The sequence below is a fragment of the Muntiacus reevesi genome, chromosome 10 (genome assembly GCF_963930625.1).
Source record: "Muntiacus reevesi chromosome 10, mMunRee1.1, whole genome shotgun sequence".
NCBI classification, from domain to species: Eukaryota; Metazoa; Chordata; class Mammalia; order Artiodactyla; family Cervidae; genus Muntiacus; species Muntiacus reevesi.
In genome coordinates, this window is record NC_089258.1 from 61,554,275 (window position 1) to 61,574,185 (window position 19,911).

Genomic DNA, 19,911 nt, shown 5'->3' on the forward strand with positions numbered 1-19,911 from the left:
GGCGGGAGGGTGGGAAGGGGGTCCCGGAAGAAATCCTGAACGTGGGTCAGGGATGGGAGAGCAAGCGTGAGACCCAAGACCAAGGGAGATACGTCCAAAAAAGGGCGGCAGCTGGCGGGAGTCGGCCTGAGGAGCTGCGAGTGTGGTTAGCACCAGCCCGCCCTCCCGCCCTACTTTCTTCCTCCGGTCGGAGAGGCAGAGACTAGTCACCTGGAGTGTGAGTTCCGGAGGGACTCGATCAGGCGCTGCTTCTGCTGCTGGAGGCTGGTGAGACCACCGGGGGACCCAGCTGCGGAGGAGGAGGCGCTCTTGGTCAGGGGAAAGAGCCAGCTCATCCTCCACGGGTCCCCGGGCCGAGGCCCCGGAAGGCTCTGGCCTGCTTCTCCCAGCGGCTCAGCCCGGCCGTTCTCCAGCGACAGAGGAGGAGCGGGCAGGCACGGCCCGGCCCAAGTGCTGGGCAGCCACGTCTTCTCTAAGCCGGCCCGGCGTGGGGTCCTCGGGGCCGGGGAGACATGGTCTTGTCAGCGCAGCAGCCGAAGAGAAGGGAACTCGCCGCTCTAGACCGGCGGTCCTAACCTTCGCGGCCCTGACACCCCAACCAGCCAGTCAGACAGCCGGACCTCTTTAACTCTCCACCGCCTCAGCCTCCGTCACCTGCGTGCCCCGCCCCCTCTACGGATGGCGTCATCATCCGGCGCCCCCGCCCGGACGCGCAAAAAGCGACAGCGCAGCGCGGTGCGGCGAAGCTCCGGCTCCCCTTTACCCCTTGCCGGGCGAGCGGTGTCTATGGGGCACCCGCCGCCGCACCCGCCGCTACCGCCACCGCCGCCGCCGCCGCTGGGTGCTGTCTCTATGGCGAAGAGGAGGAGGAGGAGCGCGAGCTCAGCGACACAAGTAGATCTCGCGTCTACCTCAGACTTGGGGGGGAAGGGCGGGTTGGGGAAGTAGGAAGGGGGCGGGAACGATGAACCTGAGAGGGTGCGCGATGGCGCCAGCTGGAGCGCGGCGGGCGCAGGGACGGGCCTGCGGCGGGTGGCGGGGGGGAGGGTAATTAGGTCTAGGGGGTCTGTCGAGGGGGTGGCGCGGGGTGATGACGCGAAGGCTTTGTACCTGGGGCTTCAGTGGTGCGGGACGGAAATTGGGAGTGGAGGGCGGTGGCCTAGACCGTCAAGCTTTTCGCAGTCCTTCTCGCGGCGGGGCTTGGGAGTCAATCGGGCTCCAGTCAGTGGTTATCAGCAGCCTCCGCGCTGGCTCTCTGCCAGGGAAGAGAGTTGTGACTTGAATGTGTCTGTACTGTCCTCGCGTTTCGTTGGGAACCCGCTGTTCGTAGTTGGCTACCTCCAGTAACGAGAAGGCCTCTGGTGCCTCTTCAGGTCTTCTGGAAGTGTAGTAGAGAGCGAGGTGGAGGAAAGCAATGTTCAACGACAGGGCCTTTCCAAATTGTGTGTGTGTGTGTGTCTGTGTGTGTGTGTAGTCGAGTAAAGAGGGTTGTAAAGGGAGTAGCCCTTCGATCTTTGGTTTCTGTTCTTAGAGCACTCGAGGTTACATTTGTGACTGTAGAGTTATAAGGAGAGGTCACAACTCCCTTTTACGCTTGTCTGTTACGGTTTTTTCAAACTTGTGTGAAAAGCGAAAAAGGATCTGGAATTTCTCCGCTCAAGAACCAACATGTTGGTCTGTACTGTTACCATGAAACCTGTGTTTATAAGGACCAGAAACGTGACATGTGTGTTTGGTAACCAGGGAAAATGCTTGGATTTTTAGGAAATTAGAAAGAGTTTGGAATGCAGAGACTCTATCGCTTCCCTTCTTTCAGACGTTTAAACAGTTTCTGTGGCTATTTTTTATTGCTCAGAAAGAACTTTTTAAAAGAAAATATTTACTTTTGGCCCCTCCCATCTGACCTAAATAAATTCTGGTAAATTTTGTTGTTAAATCAGACTTTGAATATTCAATTAGGAATAAAAGCAAGCCCTAGTAACATCTGATCTTGTCACGTGTATCAGTATGTCACTTTTCATGTTTACCTGAAAAGGGATGTCTTTATAAAGTTTATTCAGAGAGTGAGTTGAATTCAGAGCAATTTTTAATTAATGGGAAGTTTTTAAAAATGATTAGTGTGTATGCAGAAAACACTTTTTACCTAACATTAGAACCAGGAAACCTGTGTTGTCCTTTTACTCCTACTGATTAGCTGCGTGACTTTAGACAAAGTCACGTCCTAAACTTTGATTTTCTCATAAATCAAGGACTTCAAATAAATATCTCTTAGATCTCTATGAACTCAATCATTGTGTGATTCAGATTCTTGGTATAACTGATTCTTATTTTGACAGGTACACAAATAAAGGATAAAGTATTCACGAAACAAATCTTCAATCAAGTATAACATTTTGATGCTTGGCAGCTAGACTCCTTGTGCCCTCACTATGCCAGCAGCAACTGTAGATCATAGCCAAAGAATTTGTGAAGTTTGGGCTTGCAACCTGGATGAAGAGATGAAGAAAATTCGTCAAGTTATCCGAAAATATAATTACGTTGCTATGGTATGCCTATGAGTAAAATCTTTAAAATGCCTTTTATGAAAGAGGATTTTAAAACATCTTGAATTCAACCCTTCTGGTTGATTTTTTTTTTTCTAGGTGTTTAATGAAAATAATTTTGTCAATGACCTCCCAACTAAAGACCACCAAGAACGCACCAGTAATGTGACAAGCTGGGTTTCTTACTCATTGCATTGAGGGGAAAATGCATTCTTAGAACCATGGGGTTATTTGCGTCTGCGAGTGTTAGAAAGGCCTTCTAGGAATTGGGGTCTCTGGCAGTGGTTTTAGGAAGGGAGTGAAGAAGTGGAGTGTTGCTCTGAACTCTTGGGAAGCTCGGGTAACTCCACGATAGGATATCTTAATGAGTCTCAACTAGCATGAGAGAAGATTAGAGTGAGGCTAAAGCCATAAGGAAGCAACAGTCACTCATTATTTAAGATAGAAGGAGGTTTGATCATTTTTATGGTTTGGACAACGTGTGTGTTTCTGCGTATGTTCAGTTATAATTACAGGCTGGCCTTGTGTGATGTTATGGTGTGAAATTGTTTATATTCAGCAGAAGACACATTAGGACCTAGCTGTGAATGCCAGGTCTGCTCCTAGCAACACTAAGGCCTGATACTAATACCATATGAAGCTCCTAGATGTCTTTCTCAAACAAAAAAATTCAGATCTCCTGGTGAAGCATTGTTGATCTGTAGTTTTTTGTTTGTTTTTTAATTACCATTGGAGTTCCGTGAACACACTGTGTTGTTAGTCATTTCTACTTTTGCATCTGCTGTTCACTCTGCCTCACCTGTCTACTCAATTAATTAATTTTTTTGCTTCTTGAGCACTGTCTGTTTTGACTTCTCTACTGTATTCTAGATTATTTATTAGCTTTGAGGAGAAGGAGCTTAGTATCTTAATCATCCTTTCTCCCCCCAACACTTAGCATAATACATAACATCCAATAAGGTGGTTGTTGAGTTTGACTGAATTTAGAAAAGTTTCCATTTCGCTCCTTCTTTATAATGGAAATTTAGGTTTTGTTCTTAGTTTCTTAATTTGAATTTTACTACTGAAGTGATATGTTTATTTTCTTAGCATATTTAATACAAATAAATAAATATGCTTCTTTTGGGAGGGGCAGGTTGGTTGGTTAAAATATGAATATTTGAATGTACACAGATACACAGATAGGACATGTACACAGATAGGACATTAAATGCCCTATTTAATAGATGTATTTTCTTATCCATAATTAGAATGAAGTTATTTTTTCCAGTAGAAATTCATAGTGATCATTTATTTCTCAAGTGAAAGCAGTGACAACTTTAGACATGTGATAGCATTCTACAGGAATGAGTGGTGGCATGCAGTCTTTAATGGTGTGCTTTCTCTGGAGTATAGAGAGTACTGTTTTAAGCCAAGAAAGTAGGAGGGTTTTGGTATTTATCTAAATACTTCAGAAAAGAAATTAAAAACTATGGTACATTTTTTAGTCTTTTTAACCGTCTTCATTGGTTTTAATATTACAAGACTGAGAGCATAGTTTCATATACTTATTGAGAAACATGAATTTGTAATTTTTTTCTTCCTCCTTCCTCGGGAATAGAGTACTTAGTTGCATTTATTATGTGTACATTATACATGGTAATTTTTTACTGATATGATATTTAAAGTAAGATGAAGTCATTAAGTTTGTGGTTTTATGGTTTTAAAAAGTAATACTCTCCCTAATTAAAAGGTACATTGTAATTGAACATGAATTGTGTAGAATATCACCCATAACAGGATTCTTCAATGTGTGCTCAAAATTAATTATTCTAGGAATTTTTGGATTGTGGTTTTGACCATTTAGTAAGTAATGACCCTTGAAACTATTTTACAGGACACCGAGTTTCCAGGCGTGGTTGCAAGACCCATTGGAGAATTCAGGAGCAATGCTGACTATCAGTACCAACTGTTGCGGTGTAATGTAGACTTGTTAAAGATAATTCAGCTAGGACTGACATTTATGAATGAGCAAGGAGAATACCCACCAGGAACTTCAACTTGGCAGTTTAACTTTAAATTTAATTTGACGTAAGTAGGAAATAGATTTAACCCAAACTTGGTTTTTTTAGTTTAATTTTAGAAATTAATTTCCATCAGGTACAACAAATGAAATTTGGTATTGCTACCCTGGAAATATTTAAAACCTAAAATTTCAAAAGTTTCTGTTTCTTCTTTTTACTATGGGACAAAAAAAATCAGAATAAAGAAGACTTAAATTCAGATACTTTGAGTTTTAGAGCTGTTATTTGAAAAGCATAACTGCCACTATTTTGAAATTTGGAAAACTGGGTTTTGAAAATACTTCTTGATAGAAAAAAGATAACTTTACAACATTAATTTTGCTTTCAAACTTTGTGCAATTTGAAATATATCTTTGTTGTAAAAGTTAACCTTCTCATGAAGAGATTCTTATCATGGTCATAGTCCATTGTGTAAATAGGAGGCTCATCAGAGGTGATAATAAGATCATTCCTAGAAACTTGGGTGCATTTTCCTTTCAAATCAGTTATTGGGTCAGCCCACCCACAGAACCTTTCACAGGTTACATATGGGAGAAGTATTAGTATCCTTGAGCCTGGTGTTTCTTTTAGGAAACAATTTGGAATCTGAATTCTAACTCAAGTCCTGAGTCACAACCCAGTTTCTTTACTTACCTGTACTTCTGTATCATGGGTAAGAGTAGTCTTGATAGCTTAGGGAAGTTTCCAGTGTTTTTGGGTGAGGGCAGATGGTTTACAAACTGACTGTAAGATGGGAAAATGCTGAATATATTTTGAGTATGTTAGTATACCGCAGTATCCTTCTGTTGGACAGTCTCTGCTTGTTTCATATGATCTTAACATCCAATTTGCAAAATAGTAAATGAAGCTGTCGGACAATTAATGGTGTAGTGGTGGTGGTGGTCTGTCCCTTCAGTCTTGTTCAACTCATTGTGACCCCATGGACTGTAGCCCACCAGACTCCTCTATCCGTGAGAGTCTCTAGGCAAGAATACTGGAGTGGGTAGCCATTCACTTCTCCAGGGGTGTCTTCCTGATCCAGGGATCAAACCCAGGTTTCCCACATTGCAAGCGATTTCTTTATCATCTGAGCCACTAGAGAAGCCCCAACTGATGGTAGTGCCATTTAAGGACCTCTGTTCTTTGTCGTGTGATACTTAGCATATATAAGATATAGAGAAAAGCAGGGCTGATGAGCTGAGAGGATAGTGTTGTCAGTGGTGTAATAGTATGGCTTCTAATTGCATTATGTTTAGCCTGACTCTGTTTTCACTCTGTTGGATTTAATATATTCTCCAGAACTTTGTCAAGGGTGAAAGTTACTTATCTCTATTCAAACTGATAATAATATTTTATATAAGTCCTTTAATTCTGAAAATTCCCTTTTATGTTTTTCCCAAAAGGTAACCCTTTTTTAAATCAGTTCTCTACCATTTCATTTGCTCTATGTTACTTTTTTCCCAAGCTGATCATCAGAACGTTGTTCTGTACTAAGGTAGTGCTATGATCTCAGTATGTGAGTAGGAGCTGACCTATCAGGGTCTCAGTTTTGGTAAAATAGACATTTTTCCTTTCTAGATACATCTTTGTTCTTCTAACAACTGCTTTGTTACTGCATTTTCTGAAAGACTTTTTTTTCTCATACAGCAAAACTCATGCTGTAGTTTTTCTGCGTTTTATCCTAATGTTAATATCTTGAGAGATCTTTAAGGATGTAGTGAAAAATATTATTTAAATAGAAAGGGTCAATTGGAAAATAAAACCAGCTCTACCTAATGTGGAGAAAGAGCACTATGAATCTTGAATATTTTGAAGAAAGATGAAAATTGACTTTTTTATTGAGTTCCTAGAATGAATATGTCAGCAGCTGTTCTAGGTCCCAGGGACATAATGTTGAGGAAAGTTGGTCATGATCATTATAGCTCTTCTGTCTGCTTTCTATTGCTGAAATCCAAGAATTAGAACTGTTAGGTACTGATCAGTGTTTGGGAATTTGCTCTAAAGTGAATTTGGACTTGATACGTACATGAAAATTAAAGTAGAATATGATATTTGATCATGCAACACCAGAGTTACTCATCCAGGTCTCTCTCCTGGAGATGGTGATCCAGTGTGTCCAGGTGTGGTACTGGTGAATCCATATTGTTGACAAGTTCTTTGAGTGATTATTATCATTGGGCAAGTTTTGGGAAATACTGATTTAAATAGTGCAGTACTCCCTGGTAATATAACATTGAACAAAACAGACAAAAATCATTGCCCTCTTCAAGCTTAAATTGTGATTAAGGGAGAGATCATAGAAGTAAAGTGACCATATGGCCCAGAATAATGTGAGCCTGGAGAAGGAGTCTCTTATGCCTTTGAATGATTATAGTTGCTAGAGCATGTCTTTTAGCATCTGGGCATGATGAGTGAGATTCTACTTGTTTAAGGTACATGTTTTAGTATAAGAAGGACAGCAATATCTGCTGTGTAATTGAAAAAACTTGTATTGGGTTTATTCAGATATCCTTTTGAAAGAGTTTTCTGGCATAATTTTCCAGGGAATTTTGACTTACGATTAATTGTTGCAGTTCCTGTTTTTAAATATTTCATTTGCTAGTTTTGTTACTTTTCAAAGGCAATATTCCTTTTGGCTTAGTTTCATTAAAGCTTTTATAGAACTTTCTTTTGCCAAGTGGTAGAAATCGGTATTCTCACAATTTTCAAAGTAAGTAGAAACATCCAGTGGGCACTGCATGAAATACTTTTCATTCTCAGAAACATACCTTCATTTTGATCACTTTTTTGATTTAGTATAGTATTTTGGATACCTGTGTGTGTATGCTTAGATATTAAAGATGGTGTGCATTCTAGCTTAAGTAAAATCTTGAAAGATTGGTTTATATTTAGATTTCCTGGCTTGATTTTTGAGAGGTAATCTTCTAGGAGTAAGCTGTTAGAAGAAGAAGTTAATGCTGCTCCAGCAGAGTATTTGATTTTAAACAGCTTACTGCTGATCAGAACTGTGTGAGAGGCTCATGGGTAGTGAGAGGAAGCAACTCCTCCTCCTCTCAGATGCAGTATGGTTTAATGCCATTGGCACAGCAGGAGTTTTCCCTTCGGTCTCTTTCCCTTCTCTCTGCTGAGAGCCTGGGAGACAGACACAGGCTTCACCCCTGTGGCTGCAGCTCTGCTTGGCAGCATTAAAATGGCTGCTGAGACTGAAAGCCCGGATAAGACCATGTCTGTTACTCTGTGGTGGGAGCTGTGGTGAGTAGAAGACCCTTTTTTTAAATTTTGAACCCAGTTAAATTTACTTAATTTGTGAAAGGCTAATGAGATAGATAGTAAAGATTAAAATCTCACCATTGGACTGTTTTGAATGATAATTTGCTGTATGAACATTCTTCTAAAATTAAGTTGACCTTTGTGTTTACCTTCCGTATATACGAAATGTTGGAATGAATGGACTCAGGCCCATTTTCTTTGATATTTCTGGCACTGTAGCTGTAGATGTCAGTGGGAGAAACACAGTTTGAAATACGGCACTTTTGAATGTTGTCTTTCTTTTTCTCCTGCCAGGGAGGACATGTATGCTCAAGACTCTATAGAGCTGCTCACAACATCTGGTATCCAGTTTAAAAAACATGAGGAGGAAGGAATTGAGACCCAGTACTTTGCAGAACTTCTTATGACATCAGGAGTAGTCCTCTGTGAAGGGGTCAAATGGTTATCATTTCATAGGTAAAAGATTGCATTGCATGTGATATTTGTGTTACCATTTTCCAGCTGCTTCACACTTTACTTGGGTCATGGTGTCAGCATTTCAGCCTTAGTTCTGCAGAGAATTGGCTGCAGTATAGCTCAACAGGCTAATGTTGGTCTCCTTAAAGGTTCATTTAGTGATGTGGGATCCATTTCAGACTGAGACAGTCTTGCATAGTGGAAAGAGTGTAGGCTGCAAAAACAGACCTTGGTTTAAGTCCAGCAATGCCATTTGGAATCTGCATTATTGCACAGGTTTATTTATTTAATAAATAGAGTTAACATTTCTAAGCCTTAGAATGAAAACATTTATTCATCAAAAAAATAGCTGTTATCTACCATATGTTAAGCACTTTGATAAGATTCTAGGAATTAAGTTACAAAATAGGCTACAATCTCTGATTTTATTATTTATATCTTGATATTCCTTGTGGTTTTCAATGTTACAGCTTTTTCCCCCCTCTTTTTGAAGTAAGAAGTAAAACTAAACACTAAATAGAAATTTTATATGTACTCTCACTTTAAAAGGTATGTTAAATAGCCTTTCTCATCAAATATTTAAGTCCCAACTATGTCTCATAAAGAAAAAAAAAAAAATTCAAGATGTGACACCTGCCCTTTAAAGTGGAGAAAACAGTACATGTGCTTTAAATGGTGGTACAGAAAACAGCTTGTCTGAGAAATCTGTGGGAGCGGGGCTCTTGAGGGAAGGCATCCTGTGAGAGGTCTTAAGGAAAAATTGACAGGGAAGAGAAGGGCTGTGATTGTGCATGGAACGCAGGGAGGTATAAAGCTGTGAAAAGGCCAGACGATAGGGACACGGTCTGGATTTGAGGATGTGGGAGTTGGCTTTTTGGCCTCTAGATAGTTCTCAGCCTTGCTTGCTTCACTTCTTTCATGTACAACATTCCCACTAGTATCTCTGGGGGATTGAGATAGGAACCAAATTTTGAGGGAAGAGAGTATTTCTTTATAAAATTACTTAAGTGAAAATACTTTGGTAGGGAATTACTCTTTGGGTTTTTGAAATGTATGACTGCATTATATAAATGATGGGAAGATATGCATTATTTTTGTCTTCTGATTGCCAGTTTTTCTGCTATCTTTGACATTTTTGCCAAGTCTCCTTTCATATTTATTTTTTGAGACATCTGCTCTGGACAGTTTGATTTTAGAAATTTCTCTATTGAAGGATCTGCTAAATAGTAGTTTAGTGACTACAGCTGTAGGATAGTTGTAGAGATTTGTATATTAATATTCCTGATTGATGATATGGCAGGTTCTTATCACTGTCTATAAATGATGGCATTTCCTTATTATAACTGTAAATGTGTTTATTTTCTCTGTTCTTCTGTGCATTTTTTCTGGTTCATTTCTTTTTTCCTCTCCCGTTTATGGTGTGACTCACTTAAAAGTTGTATTGAAAAAAAATTGTTTTTTCATTTCTTTGGTTTTTATGGTCCTTCTGTATTCTTTAACCTTTTCATAGTGGTTATGACTTTGGCTACTTAATCAAAATCCTGACCAACTCTAACTTGCCTGAAGAAGAACTTGACTTCTTTGAGATTCTTCGATTGTTTTTTCCTGTCATTTATGATGTGAAGTACCTCATGAAGAGCTGCAAAAATCTCAAAGTAAGTCTTTAAATGGTTTTAATTTGTAATCAACATGCTATGCAGAGTGTGTAACTGACTTAAAAGATGCTGGGTTGGATGTTGATTTAAACCTTATTTTTAAGTTTTATATTAAATGCACATTATCTGATTATACATTGTCATCTGATTCCTTTTTTGCATAAAAAATAGTTTATAAGAAATCCTTATTCAAAGCTTCATTATATATTTGCAGAATAAGCTTTAGCAAGATTCAAACCAAAGATCATATTCTTAACATTGTTTTGCCACGTTGAACATGAACTAGCACAGAATCTGAGACTCTGACACAGAAATGAAAGTTCTCCCTCTCTCCCAACACATAATCTTCCCATGTAAGGGGAAGTCTCGGGACCAGCAGTGTGCAGCTAGTCAGTCATGTAGCAAAAAGAGTTTCCCCTTCAGCTTATCTTGGTGAGAGGTTATATTCTCAGGTCTAGTCATAGGGTCATGTTCCTATAAAGGGATTTTTTTTCTTTTTCCTTCTCACTACCAGCCCATGGACATCATCTTGTTGGTAATAAGTGCTAGTAATTGGGTAGATCCTATCTAAACAGCAGCTTACATTCTGATGCTTATTACCATGTGTGTAATGATTTGTTACTTCTGAGCATTAATTCTTTCAAAAAGAAAGTGTCTTTATCAGGAAAAGTGCCCTTAGTTTTAGAGTGAATTCACTGATAGGGGTACAGACTCCAAAAGAATATAGTGGTTTGATTTTTTTCAGGTGTGTTTGTGCTTAAGCTGTAACTCTAGAAAAATATTTACATAAAGTTGTTGCTTCATGGAATCTATATCAAGGCTGATCAAGTTTTCTCTTCCCTTGCTTTTTAGAAGTGCAAGGAGTCATACTTTTAGGAGATGGTGAAAACTTAAAGAGTTTTACTTTTATGTAGGAAGAAATAATTTAGGAATTGACTAAGGAAGCTTTGCTTTTGACAGATGAACTGAAAATCCTAAGGGAAACCGTCTTTGGGCCAAAGTTTGCTTACCTCATTACAGGATATAGCATACAATCTGGGAAGTTTTTAAGAAATACTGCTTCATGTTTTTAGCACCAAAGAAAAGCAGAATTCTGTGCAATTTGAATAGACGTCTACTGTGACTCAGGTGAACTTACAGTAGGCTGTCCTCATATCTCTAGACAGGATATCCGCTGAAAGTATTGCATGCTGAGAATCCAAGGCCTAAGTATTTTTATCTGGCTGTGAAAATACTCTTTTTAAATTTGACGTGTCTGAATAGTGACAGTTTGAGCGAACAAAGAACCAAATTATTATTCATTGTGTGTATGCTGTTGAAAATTTTCTGAGCATATTAGACATTCTGAATATGCCCTGAATAACTGTCAGTGTTAAAATTTAGGTTGATGACAAAGGTACTTTCTGACGTATAGTCAACCATGCTGAATGACGACTATGTTGCTCTCCCGAGCAGCTGCTAGTGATACCTAATCCTTGTGCTGTTTTTAGCCCTGAAGCAACTGCTGTGCAAAGCACTGGTTCAAGCTGTGATGTAGAAAAGGGCTAGTTTGCTGGTAGAGGCCCTAACAGTTTAGAGAGAAATATCTTTGTGTGCATTTTGTCGTTGGTCCTGATGTTTGTTTCTTTGCTTTCTCTTCTCCCATTTCCCCCTCTTTATTCTCTTTCCCTCTTTCCTTCTCTCTTTTATTCTTTCCCTTCCTTTCTTTCAATCTCATCTTTCCTTTCTAATCCTAGCAGTATTTACATAGTTCGGTGTTTAGCAGACCCTTCTAAAGGGTTATATTCTCATGACAACATACTCTTTTTCTTTTTAACTAACAAAAACTATAGTCAAGGATTGATTAGTCATAACAGCTTTGTTTTGTGCAAATTATTTAGATGAAGCTATTTAGAGATATTTAGATGAAACTTTTTAGATGAAGCTTAAGAAAATTTATAATGAAAGTACCTGCCTACAGTCCATTTTATAAGAATTGATGGATGGAGAGATGGCCTGTGAGTGTACTCGGTAAAAGTTAGCCCGTGTTACCTTGTATATGATCTGCTGCCCCCATGTCCTCAGGGAAATTACTTGCCATCACATGCCTTAAAGTGTATAAATTTTCCCAATTAGGATCTCATTTTCTATTGAATTATAAACATCTCCCACAATTCAACAAATGCATCATTGATTCACATTCTCTTATTTTCTGCTGATCTTCATAAGGTCCATCTTTATTGAAACTCATTGCTGTTTTGATCATTGTGCATGTTATGTATTTTTGAATCCAGATGTTGCAATGTTTTTCTTTTGACAAGCAATTTTTCTTTCTTTTAGGGTGGTTTACAGGAAGTTGCTGAACAGTTAGAGCTGGAACGGATAGGACCACAGCATCAGGCAGGATCTGACTCATTGCTCACAGGAATGGCCTTTTTCAAAATGAGAGAAGTATGAAGACATCAGTGCCTTTTTCTCAGTTGGTTGTTAGGTTGAGAACATTAAAATATAATGGCAAAAGTTTCGGGGGCTATAAGTACATATTAAGTGATCTTCACTAATTATATCTATAATTACAGTTGCCATATAAGTCATATCCACCACACTTGAATGAAAGTAATCAAAAATGAGTCATCTTGAAATGCAGTTCAGAAGGAAAAGAAGAAAATAAATTCCTAGTAGAATACAAAACTTAAACTATCTTAGAAATCATGTAGGTCGAACCATATTATTTCTTAGATGAGGAAGCCGAGGCTAGAGGCCAGTATCTTCTATCCAAGGTCATACACATTAATAGGGGAACTCCAGAGTACTTCCTGTTAATCACATAAGTGTTGCTTCTGTCAAGTCAAGGAATCCATATAATTAAGTTTTCCCTGGCATTGCCTTTTCTTAGGTATTAAATTCTTGCCGTACTTCAGTACTTTGAGGATTTACAGAGTCGGACTCATGCTGTTTAGTAGATTCTCACAAAGAGGTTTTGCATTCTAAAGAGGTTAACTAAATCTGAAATAGTAGTTAAGTCAAAAATCATGTTGGGCAGACATTCCTTAAGAGGCAAAAGGCAGAGATAAGTTCTTCAAGTATAAAGAAGTCAGTTACAGAAAAATGAAATTTAATGAGTCCAAGTCTACTCTTAGGTTAAGTGATGGGCATAGGTGTACTTAATAGATAAATGGAAAGAATAGAAAACCAGTTGTGCGAAAAGAAAGCAGTGGACAGTTTTGCTTACAAAAATGTTTTCCTTTTTGCAAAATACTGTAGAATTCTTTAGAGAATATCCTCTTAGACATTAAAGAAATGACTGAGGATACTTCTGGGAATTTAGAACTTTTTGTAGAAATGTATTAATAATATGTGTAATAGGAAGCATATAGCTATTTTGCCAAGTGGTATTGATTCAGAAGTGATTTGGACTGTATTCCTGACAAGTAAATATTTTGTTTTATACATTTTCTTAGTGCTCCATTAGAGAATGAAGAGACAACCTTTTGTGTTCTCATCTTTGCATTTAAAAATATGCCTTGATGGTTTGGTTAATGGTGGATTCTCTGCTATTAATTTGTTATCTTTATTTTTCTTGGCTCTATTAAGGACAATAACCTAATGTGAATGTTCAGGTTTTGCTGTCCAGACATGTTTGGGGTTTCTTTTTAGCCAAAAGTCTTGGCCTTTCACATAGACTTAAGGCTACTTACAAACCTTAGCCCCTTCCTCAACCCATTATTGGCTATTTTTATTCATTCTCATGAGTAAGTATTATTAAATTAATGGACTAAAAATGCCTGCCATTTTTCCATAAGTGAAGTACAGTTGCTTAGTTGTGTCTGACTCTCTGCGACCCCATGGACTGTAGCCTACCACTCTCCTCCATCCATGGGATTTTCCAGGCAAGAGTACTGGAGTGGGGTGCCATTTCCTTCTCCAGAGGATCTTCCTGACCCATAATTACAAATTATCATAAAATGGTCTGAGTGTTAATAGGAAAGGCATTGTGTTTATATAGTTTTTGGTAGTCTTTTTGATTTCTTTTGAACTCTGTACTTCTTAAGAACATCAGTCTTATATGTTTAATTTAAATGTGTGGCTTCAGAGGAGCACCATAGATAAGAGCTGTCATTATAGTTAGGGAACAGTTAGTATTTACATTGCTGAAATATAAATTACCAGTCGTACCTTTTGGTTAAAATTATCTTTTTTTTTTTTCCAAAATTCCTTTTTAGATGTTCTTTGAAGATCATATTGATGATGCCAAATATTGTGGTCATTTGTATGGCCTTGGTTCTGGTTCATCCTATGTACAGAATGGCACAGGGAATGCATATGAAGAGGAAGCCAGCAAGCAGTCATGACATGAAATAGTTCTTTTATTTTTATTTTATTTGAGATACACACATGCTTGTATATAGGTTTTATCTCTGGTTGAATCCCTTGAACAGTAGACATTACTTTTTTTTTCTTCATAGCTTATTTTTCTGCCTTTCAGCACTAAGTATGACCATTCCTATCTCAGATCTTAACAAACAGGAAAGTATTCAGGTTCAATCCGGCCTTAAATACACTTGTTAGTAGGAGTGTGTGAGTGGGGAAAGCTACATGGTATTGAATACTTTGATAAACTTCACCTACTTGAGCTTGTTTTTTTTCCCGTTCCTAAATTAACTAGCACTGACTGTAATTTATTTCCCTGTTTCATGTCTCCCTTCCATTCTGCAGGAGTTTTAGCTATTTGAGATTGTGGACCATCAATTTTGCACTTTAGAGAGTGATTCTGACTCAAATCCTCTGTTTTATCAGCAGTTTTGGTTTTCCTTGCTTGCTCTTAGCTGGGAAAATGACCATCTGCCAACTTTTCCCATATTACTTGTTTTTGACCCATGGAATATAGCACATGTATTGTGCAAATGGTTGAATCAGCAGGACTACGAAAAAGAAAATACAAAAAACTACTGAGGAGCTTAGTAACTGCTGTTTCTGTGCGTAGTAGTTAATTTTCCAAGCACATCTAGTGTCTGTCAGTTTCTAATTGGCATGTGTGTAGGCTGCTCTGTGACTCAAGTGTTTTTCAAACCAGCTTTACACCCTTCAGGAAAAATCCTTTGTAATTGGACATTTAATGTCTGCCGGGAAACTGGTACCCAAGATGTTGAAGCTGCAGTTATTTTATGATAGCACACTTCCCTTATCTGCTTCTTTTTATTCCATCTCTGTTTACCCTTATTTTAAAAAATTTTATAGCCATATTTACGATGCTCTTGATTTGTTGATTCCACAAATCAATTTCATTCAAATCCAAAGATCGCCAAGTCTTTAGGTATATTTTGTACCAAATTAAATTACAAAAAATTTGAGCTTTCATAGTTGCTACAAAGATAAATAAATGGAGAAATTTGGTGCAAAACAACATAATACAAAATTATATATTTATTAGCTATATACAGTATAGCTAATAAAACTACCTGAGGAGTGTAATGCTTGTTTATTTTTTTGTGTATATCTTTGCAATCTATTTTATATATATTGACAAAAGAGACTGTGAAATATTTAGCCATGTGGAATATGTGACCAGACCAGAGCATGCGTAGGAAGGCATTTTGGTAATCATTAACTGCCCTGAAATGACGGACTACAAGTTATGATGTGTGTCATCTGCACTTCAATCAGTAATATTAGCAAATCTCCAATTGTTAGCCACATTAGTTTGTTTCCCTTGTACATTCTTTACTCATGATACTTCAATGCTGTAACTGGGTGGTCCTTTTTAAACAAAACATTTGCGAAACAGAGGGATTATTTGTTTTTAAAGCTTTTGTAAATAAAGGCTTCAGAAATGTTTTCTTATATATGTTGGTGACTGGTAATTTTGTTTTAGAAATATTTGGGGGGATATTGTGGGTTTTTGTTTTTAAATTTGGGCAGCTGAACAGAACTCAGTAATTTCATTTACTACATGATTTTTAATGTCTTAATTGAAAAAAATCAACCTGAGCCTTCTACATGACAACAGTGTTTGGTTTTTTTTTTATTCATACCTCTACCAAATGTTAAGATTTGACTTCTGACTCCCCTTTCCAGGGATGCGTTTATTCTGAAAGACAAAAGTAAATGCATTTGATCTAACTCACTGTGGCTTCCTTTTAAAGTCAATACAGCAGGTATCTAATTGGTTTCTTTTTCTTTTGATCTTCACTTCCTTAAAAAAATAATTACAAAGATTGCCTTTTGAATCGCCACATAGTTTGTTGAATTTCATAGTTTGTATCCGTTTTGGTTTCAAGAATTAATATATTTTATAACTTCTAAAAGAACAATATAACCCTCACTAAATATAGCTTTTGGGTCAAAGATACTTGCTTGATCATTTTCTAATGTTCCTAAGCCATTAATTCTGGACTCAACCATATCCTGTTAAATCTACCAGAGCAAGTCAGCAAATTATGGCCCATCAACCAAAACCAGCCTGCTGCCTGTTTTTGTCTGGCCAGTGACATGAGAATGGATTTTATCATTTTTAACGGTTGGGAAAAAAAAGAATACTTCTTGATGTGTGAAAATTATATGAAATTCAACGTTTAGTGTCCATAAATAAAGGTTATTGGATTGTATCCACATTCATCATTTATGTGCTGTCTATGGCCATCTTTCCACTCCAGAAGGAACGTCGAGTGGCTGCTACAGAAACTGCCTAGGGCATTCTTAACATTTCACATCTTCGCCTGGTGTGCTACAAATCCATGATAGAGATGATGACCCGACAGCAGTTGTTACGCCACGTGAGTCTCTGTACCACACATTTTATTATTTTTTTTAGGTTACCAATTCATACCCACTGTGTCAAAACAAGAAAAGTGCACTTTGAATGCTGTGCTTTTAAGGCACATTGGAGTGTGGATTATATTATCAGATTACAGTCAACTGCGACACTAACTGCTTTAAAAAAAAACACAGCATATGTTGACATAACCAGACTACACATTCATCACGATATTCCCAACTCATGGGAAAGCAACAGAAGTAGAACTGAAACTTTTAAAATGGCGTATCTTATAACAGCACTTTTCTTCACAAAAATAAAGCTGTAACCAAAGTCTGTTGACAAGTGACCCACTTGTTAGCTAAGCAAAGCCGCTTGCTGATGGTGAGTTATAGATCATGTCTGAATGCAGTAGCCCAAAGAAATACATCCAGAGAAAAGACCAACAGCTTTCTGATGAGAAGTTACTTGAAGAGTGGGAGACACTGGCAGCAGTTAACTGTGGCAAACAAGACATGATTCTGAGTGTTTTTCTTAATGAGTCAGATGTTATCAGTATTGCCCAGCTGTTCTTCACTTTTGAGAAGTCTGTGCTGAGTTTCAAGTAACCAAAGAATTGGTTTCTATTAAGAGTCTGGAATAACTACAGGTAAGAATATTTCACACAAGTAGAGTGACCACTAAGTCAGTATAAACTGAAGTGGAATGGTATAACTGATGGTGGTAAAAGTATGCATGGAGCAAGAAAAAGTTTAGTTGATCAAATCGAAAAACTTGTGACAATGTAAGGTGTTTGGTGGGGACCCATTTCACTTGTGTCATACACCTCTTTTTTCTTCTAACAAGAGCAGTGTTTATTAATAGCTGGTGTCTTAAACCACTGCAAAGACCATGTAGCAAAAGCAGAAACAAACCAAAAGACCATACCCGAAGTGTACATATGTATACAGACTGTCCTGTTGATTCTGGCTGTTCCAGGGCTTGCTCATATTCTCTACTTGCATAAGTAATATTTTTAAAGAACTTTAAAACATGTTTGCATGTTACACTAAGATTAGTGTGTAACCAAGGTTACATTTTAAAAATACTCAGCTTTCACACAAATGTTTGGTTAGGTCATTTAAGATACTTTTTAATACTAGGCTTCAGGGGCTATACATACTGACAGAAAAAGACATGAAATCTAAATTCTGAAAATAATCTTAGTTTCAGCTGAATAAATAGAACTGAAGCTTTCCATGGTATATCAGTTCTTTTAATTCAACCTCAGCAGAATTCTATGGCATGTTTTCTTCTTAAATTGATTAAGCACCTTTACCTGCCAAACAAGAACTATTAAGTTCAGGTCAGGCTTGAACTCCTTACACTGTTAAACCTTCCCTGGAAGATACAACACAAATCAGTTTTCATGAACCATAAAATAATACTGTCCTTTTGTGAGCAATGAGGAACTGTTTTAGCATAAACCAGAGCTTAAAGTCACTTATCAAAAGGCCCCCTTTGGTTTAACTGGTACTCAGAAATAAAAAAATTAACACATTCCTCTTCTCCCCCCAGCTGTAAACTACAGAAATACTGAATATTGGCTATGACAAGAATATCAAAGATCTATGTTTTGACATTGTCCCCAGTTTTGTTTTTGCTGTCAACTCTCCTGTGGTGAGAGGGTTACAAGTGATTTAAATTGTTTCTATTGGCATTGGCCAGACTTCCATTTGAACTTTTTGTTGGTAAAGAACAATCAAAGGGTGTCACAGAATGAGCTCTTAGTAACCTAGACTGCATTACAGACAAGAATCCTCTTTACTTACATCCCTTTTTCTTTTTCTTTTTTTTTTTTTTTTGGTGAAGATCCTATTTCAGAGCCTCCTGCTACACTGAAGATCAGGCTGGGAGATACCTGTGTATGATCCACAGGAGTTCCTTTCAAACTTGAGTTCAAACTACTTGAACTCATCCCTTCAGTGCTGCCCACTTGATACCAATCAACACACTAGTGTAAAAGAATAACATCCACTATGGCAAAGACAAGAGGAAAGTGCAGGGTTTGGACCATTAACAAAGTGTAACACAGTTGCCTGTGTTCTGTAGCAAAGTAAGATTTTTTTTGGTAGTAAGTTCTAAATCGAATGGAGGAAAAGACTGCTGGATTTTAAGATCAAGACTTTCTCTAATGTTGGAGTGTAATGCTTTTAATAAGTGACATGATCAAATTGCTAAAGTTTTCATAAAAATTAGAATCTGTGAATTGTTACCAAGACAAAGTAAAAAAAAAAAATTCCAGTGGCATCTCTAAAAGAGGAACACTTAAGCTATGTAACGCAATCTGCTTCCACAAGTAAGAGAAAGTGCTTCTAAACGGGCCGTGCTCTGCTCAGGCGCTTCAGTCGTGTCTACTCTGCAAACCCCATGGACTGTAGCCCGCCGGGCTCCTCTGTCCAGGGGACTCTCCAGGCAAGAATACTGGAGTGGGTTGCCTTTTCCTTCTCCAGGGGATCTTCCCAACCCAGCGATCTGTCCCCTGCATTGGCAGGTGGGTTCTTTACCACTGGCGCCACCTGGGCTAAGGAGGTGGAAAAGGAGTGCAGGCTGGTAAAACATTTGGGGTTACTTGGAGCAGTTTTCCACAGACGGACGGATAGATGTGGAATATCTCTTATCTCCACTAGAGATATATGTTACTAGTGAGAATCCATTGTTGAAATGTTACCACTTCAACTAAAATGTAGGCAGATCAGAATTTGTGGTCTGTGGAGACGGGTGGGATGGCCATACTGGAGGATACCTTCATTTCAGTTTACTGTGTAAGTGGATTTGCGTTTAACTCTTACAAGTTTGTTATATGTGGGTTGTTTTTTTTTCTTAAATTCAGAATTTTACAAGTAAATATGTTACAGTAATTGTGTGCCATAATATATACAGTGTAACTTCAGAGGTGGCCCAGCATGGTTATGTGTACTATTTCAAAATAGGGAAAATTTGCTCGGTGATAACAGAAATGGAGTAACAGCTTTTTCACAGAGTTTCTTGAAGCATGCATCACATGATTTCTAGCTTAATTTTTTATGAACATGGGTTATAAGACCTTTGTGTATGATTTTCCTAGTGAAGACAGCTTTTGTCAAACATGCCGTATTTCCAACAGCTATCTCTAGAGTACAGTGTACTCGAATATCATAGTCTCTGATTGTCCTCAGACTCCTGTAACAACT

The 19,911-nt window shown here is 38.2% G+C and overlaps 2 protein-coding genes across 2 annotated transcripts in view; one reads left to right on the plus strand and one right to left on the minus strand.

Annotated features, from left to right (window-relative positions):
* The window catches only part of VPS37A (VPS37A subunit of ESCRT-I), a 32,872-nt gene extending 32,225 nt beyond the window's left edge, over positions 1-647 (minus strand). Inside the window, exon 1 of the mRNA XM_065901556.1 lies at positions 211-647. Coding sequence (XP_065757628.1) covers positions 211-335 — 125 coding nt within the window. The 5' untranslated portion in view covers positions 336-647. The remainder of the gene's footprint in view (positions 1-210) is intronic.
* A 57-nt stretch (positions 648-704) lies between these two features.
* On the plus strand, positions 705-15,788 carry CNOT7 (CCR4-NOT transcription complex subunit 7). Its single transcript, XM_065947026.1, has 7 exons — positions 705-894; positions 2,337-2,546; positions 4,420-4,613; positions 8,150-8,311; positions 9,822-9,966; positions 12,286-12,396; positions 14,169-15,788. The coding sequence occupies exons 2-7, from the start codon at positions 2,430-2,432 to the stop codon at positions 14,295-14,297; spliced, it is 858 nt and encodes a 285-aa protein (XP_065803098.1). The 5' UTR covers positions 705-894; positions 2,337-2,429; the 3' UTR covers positions 14,298-15,788.
* The last annotated feature ends 4,123 nt before the right edge of the window (positions 15,789-19,911 follow it).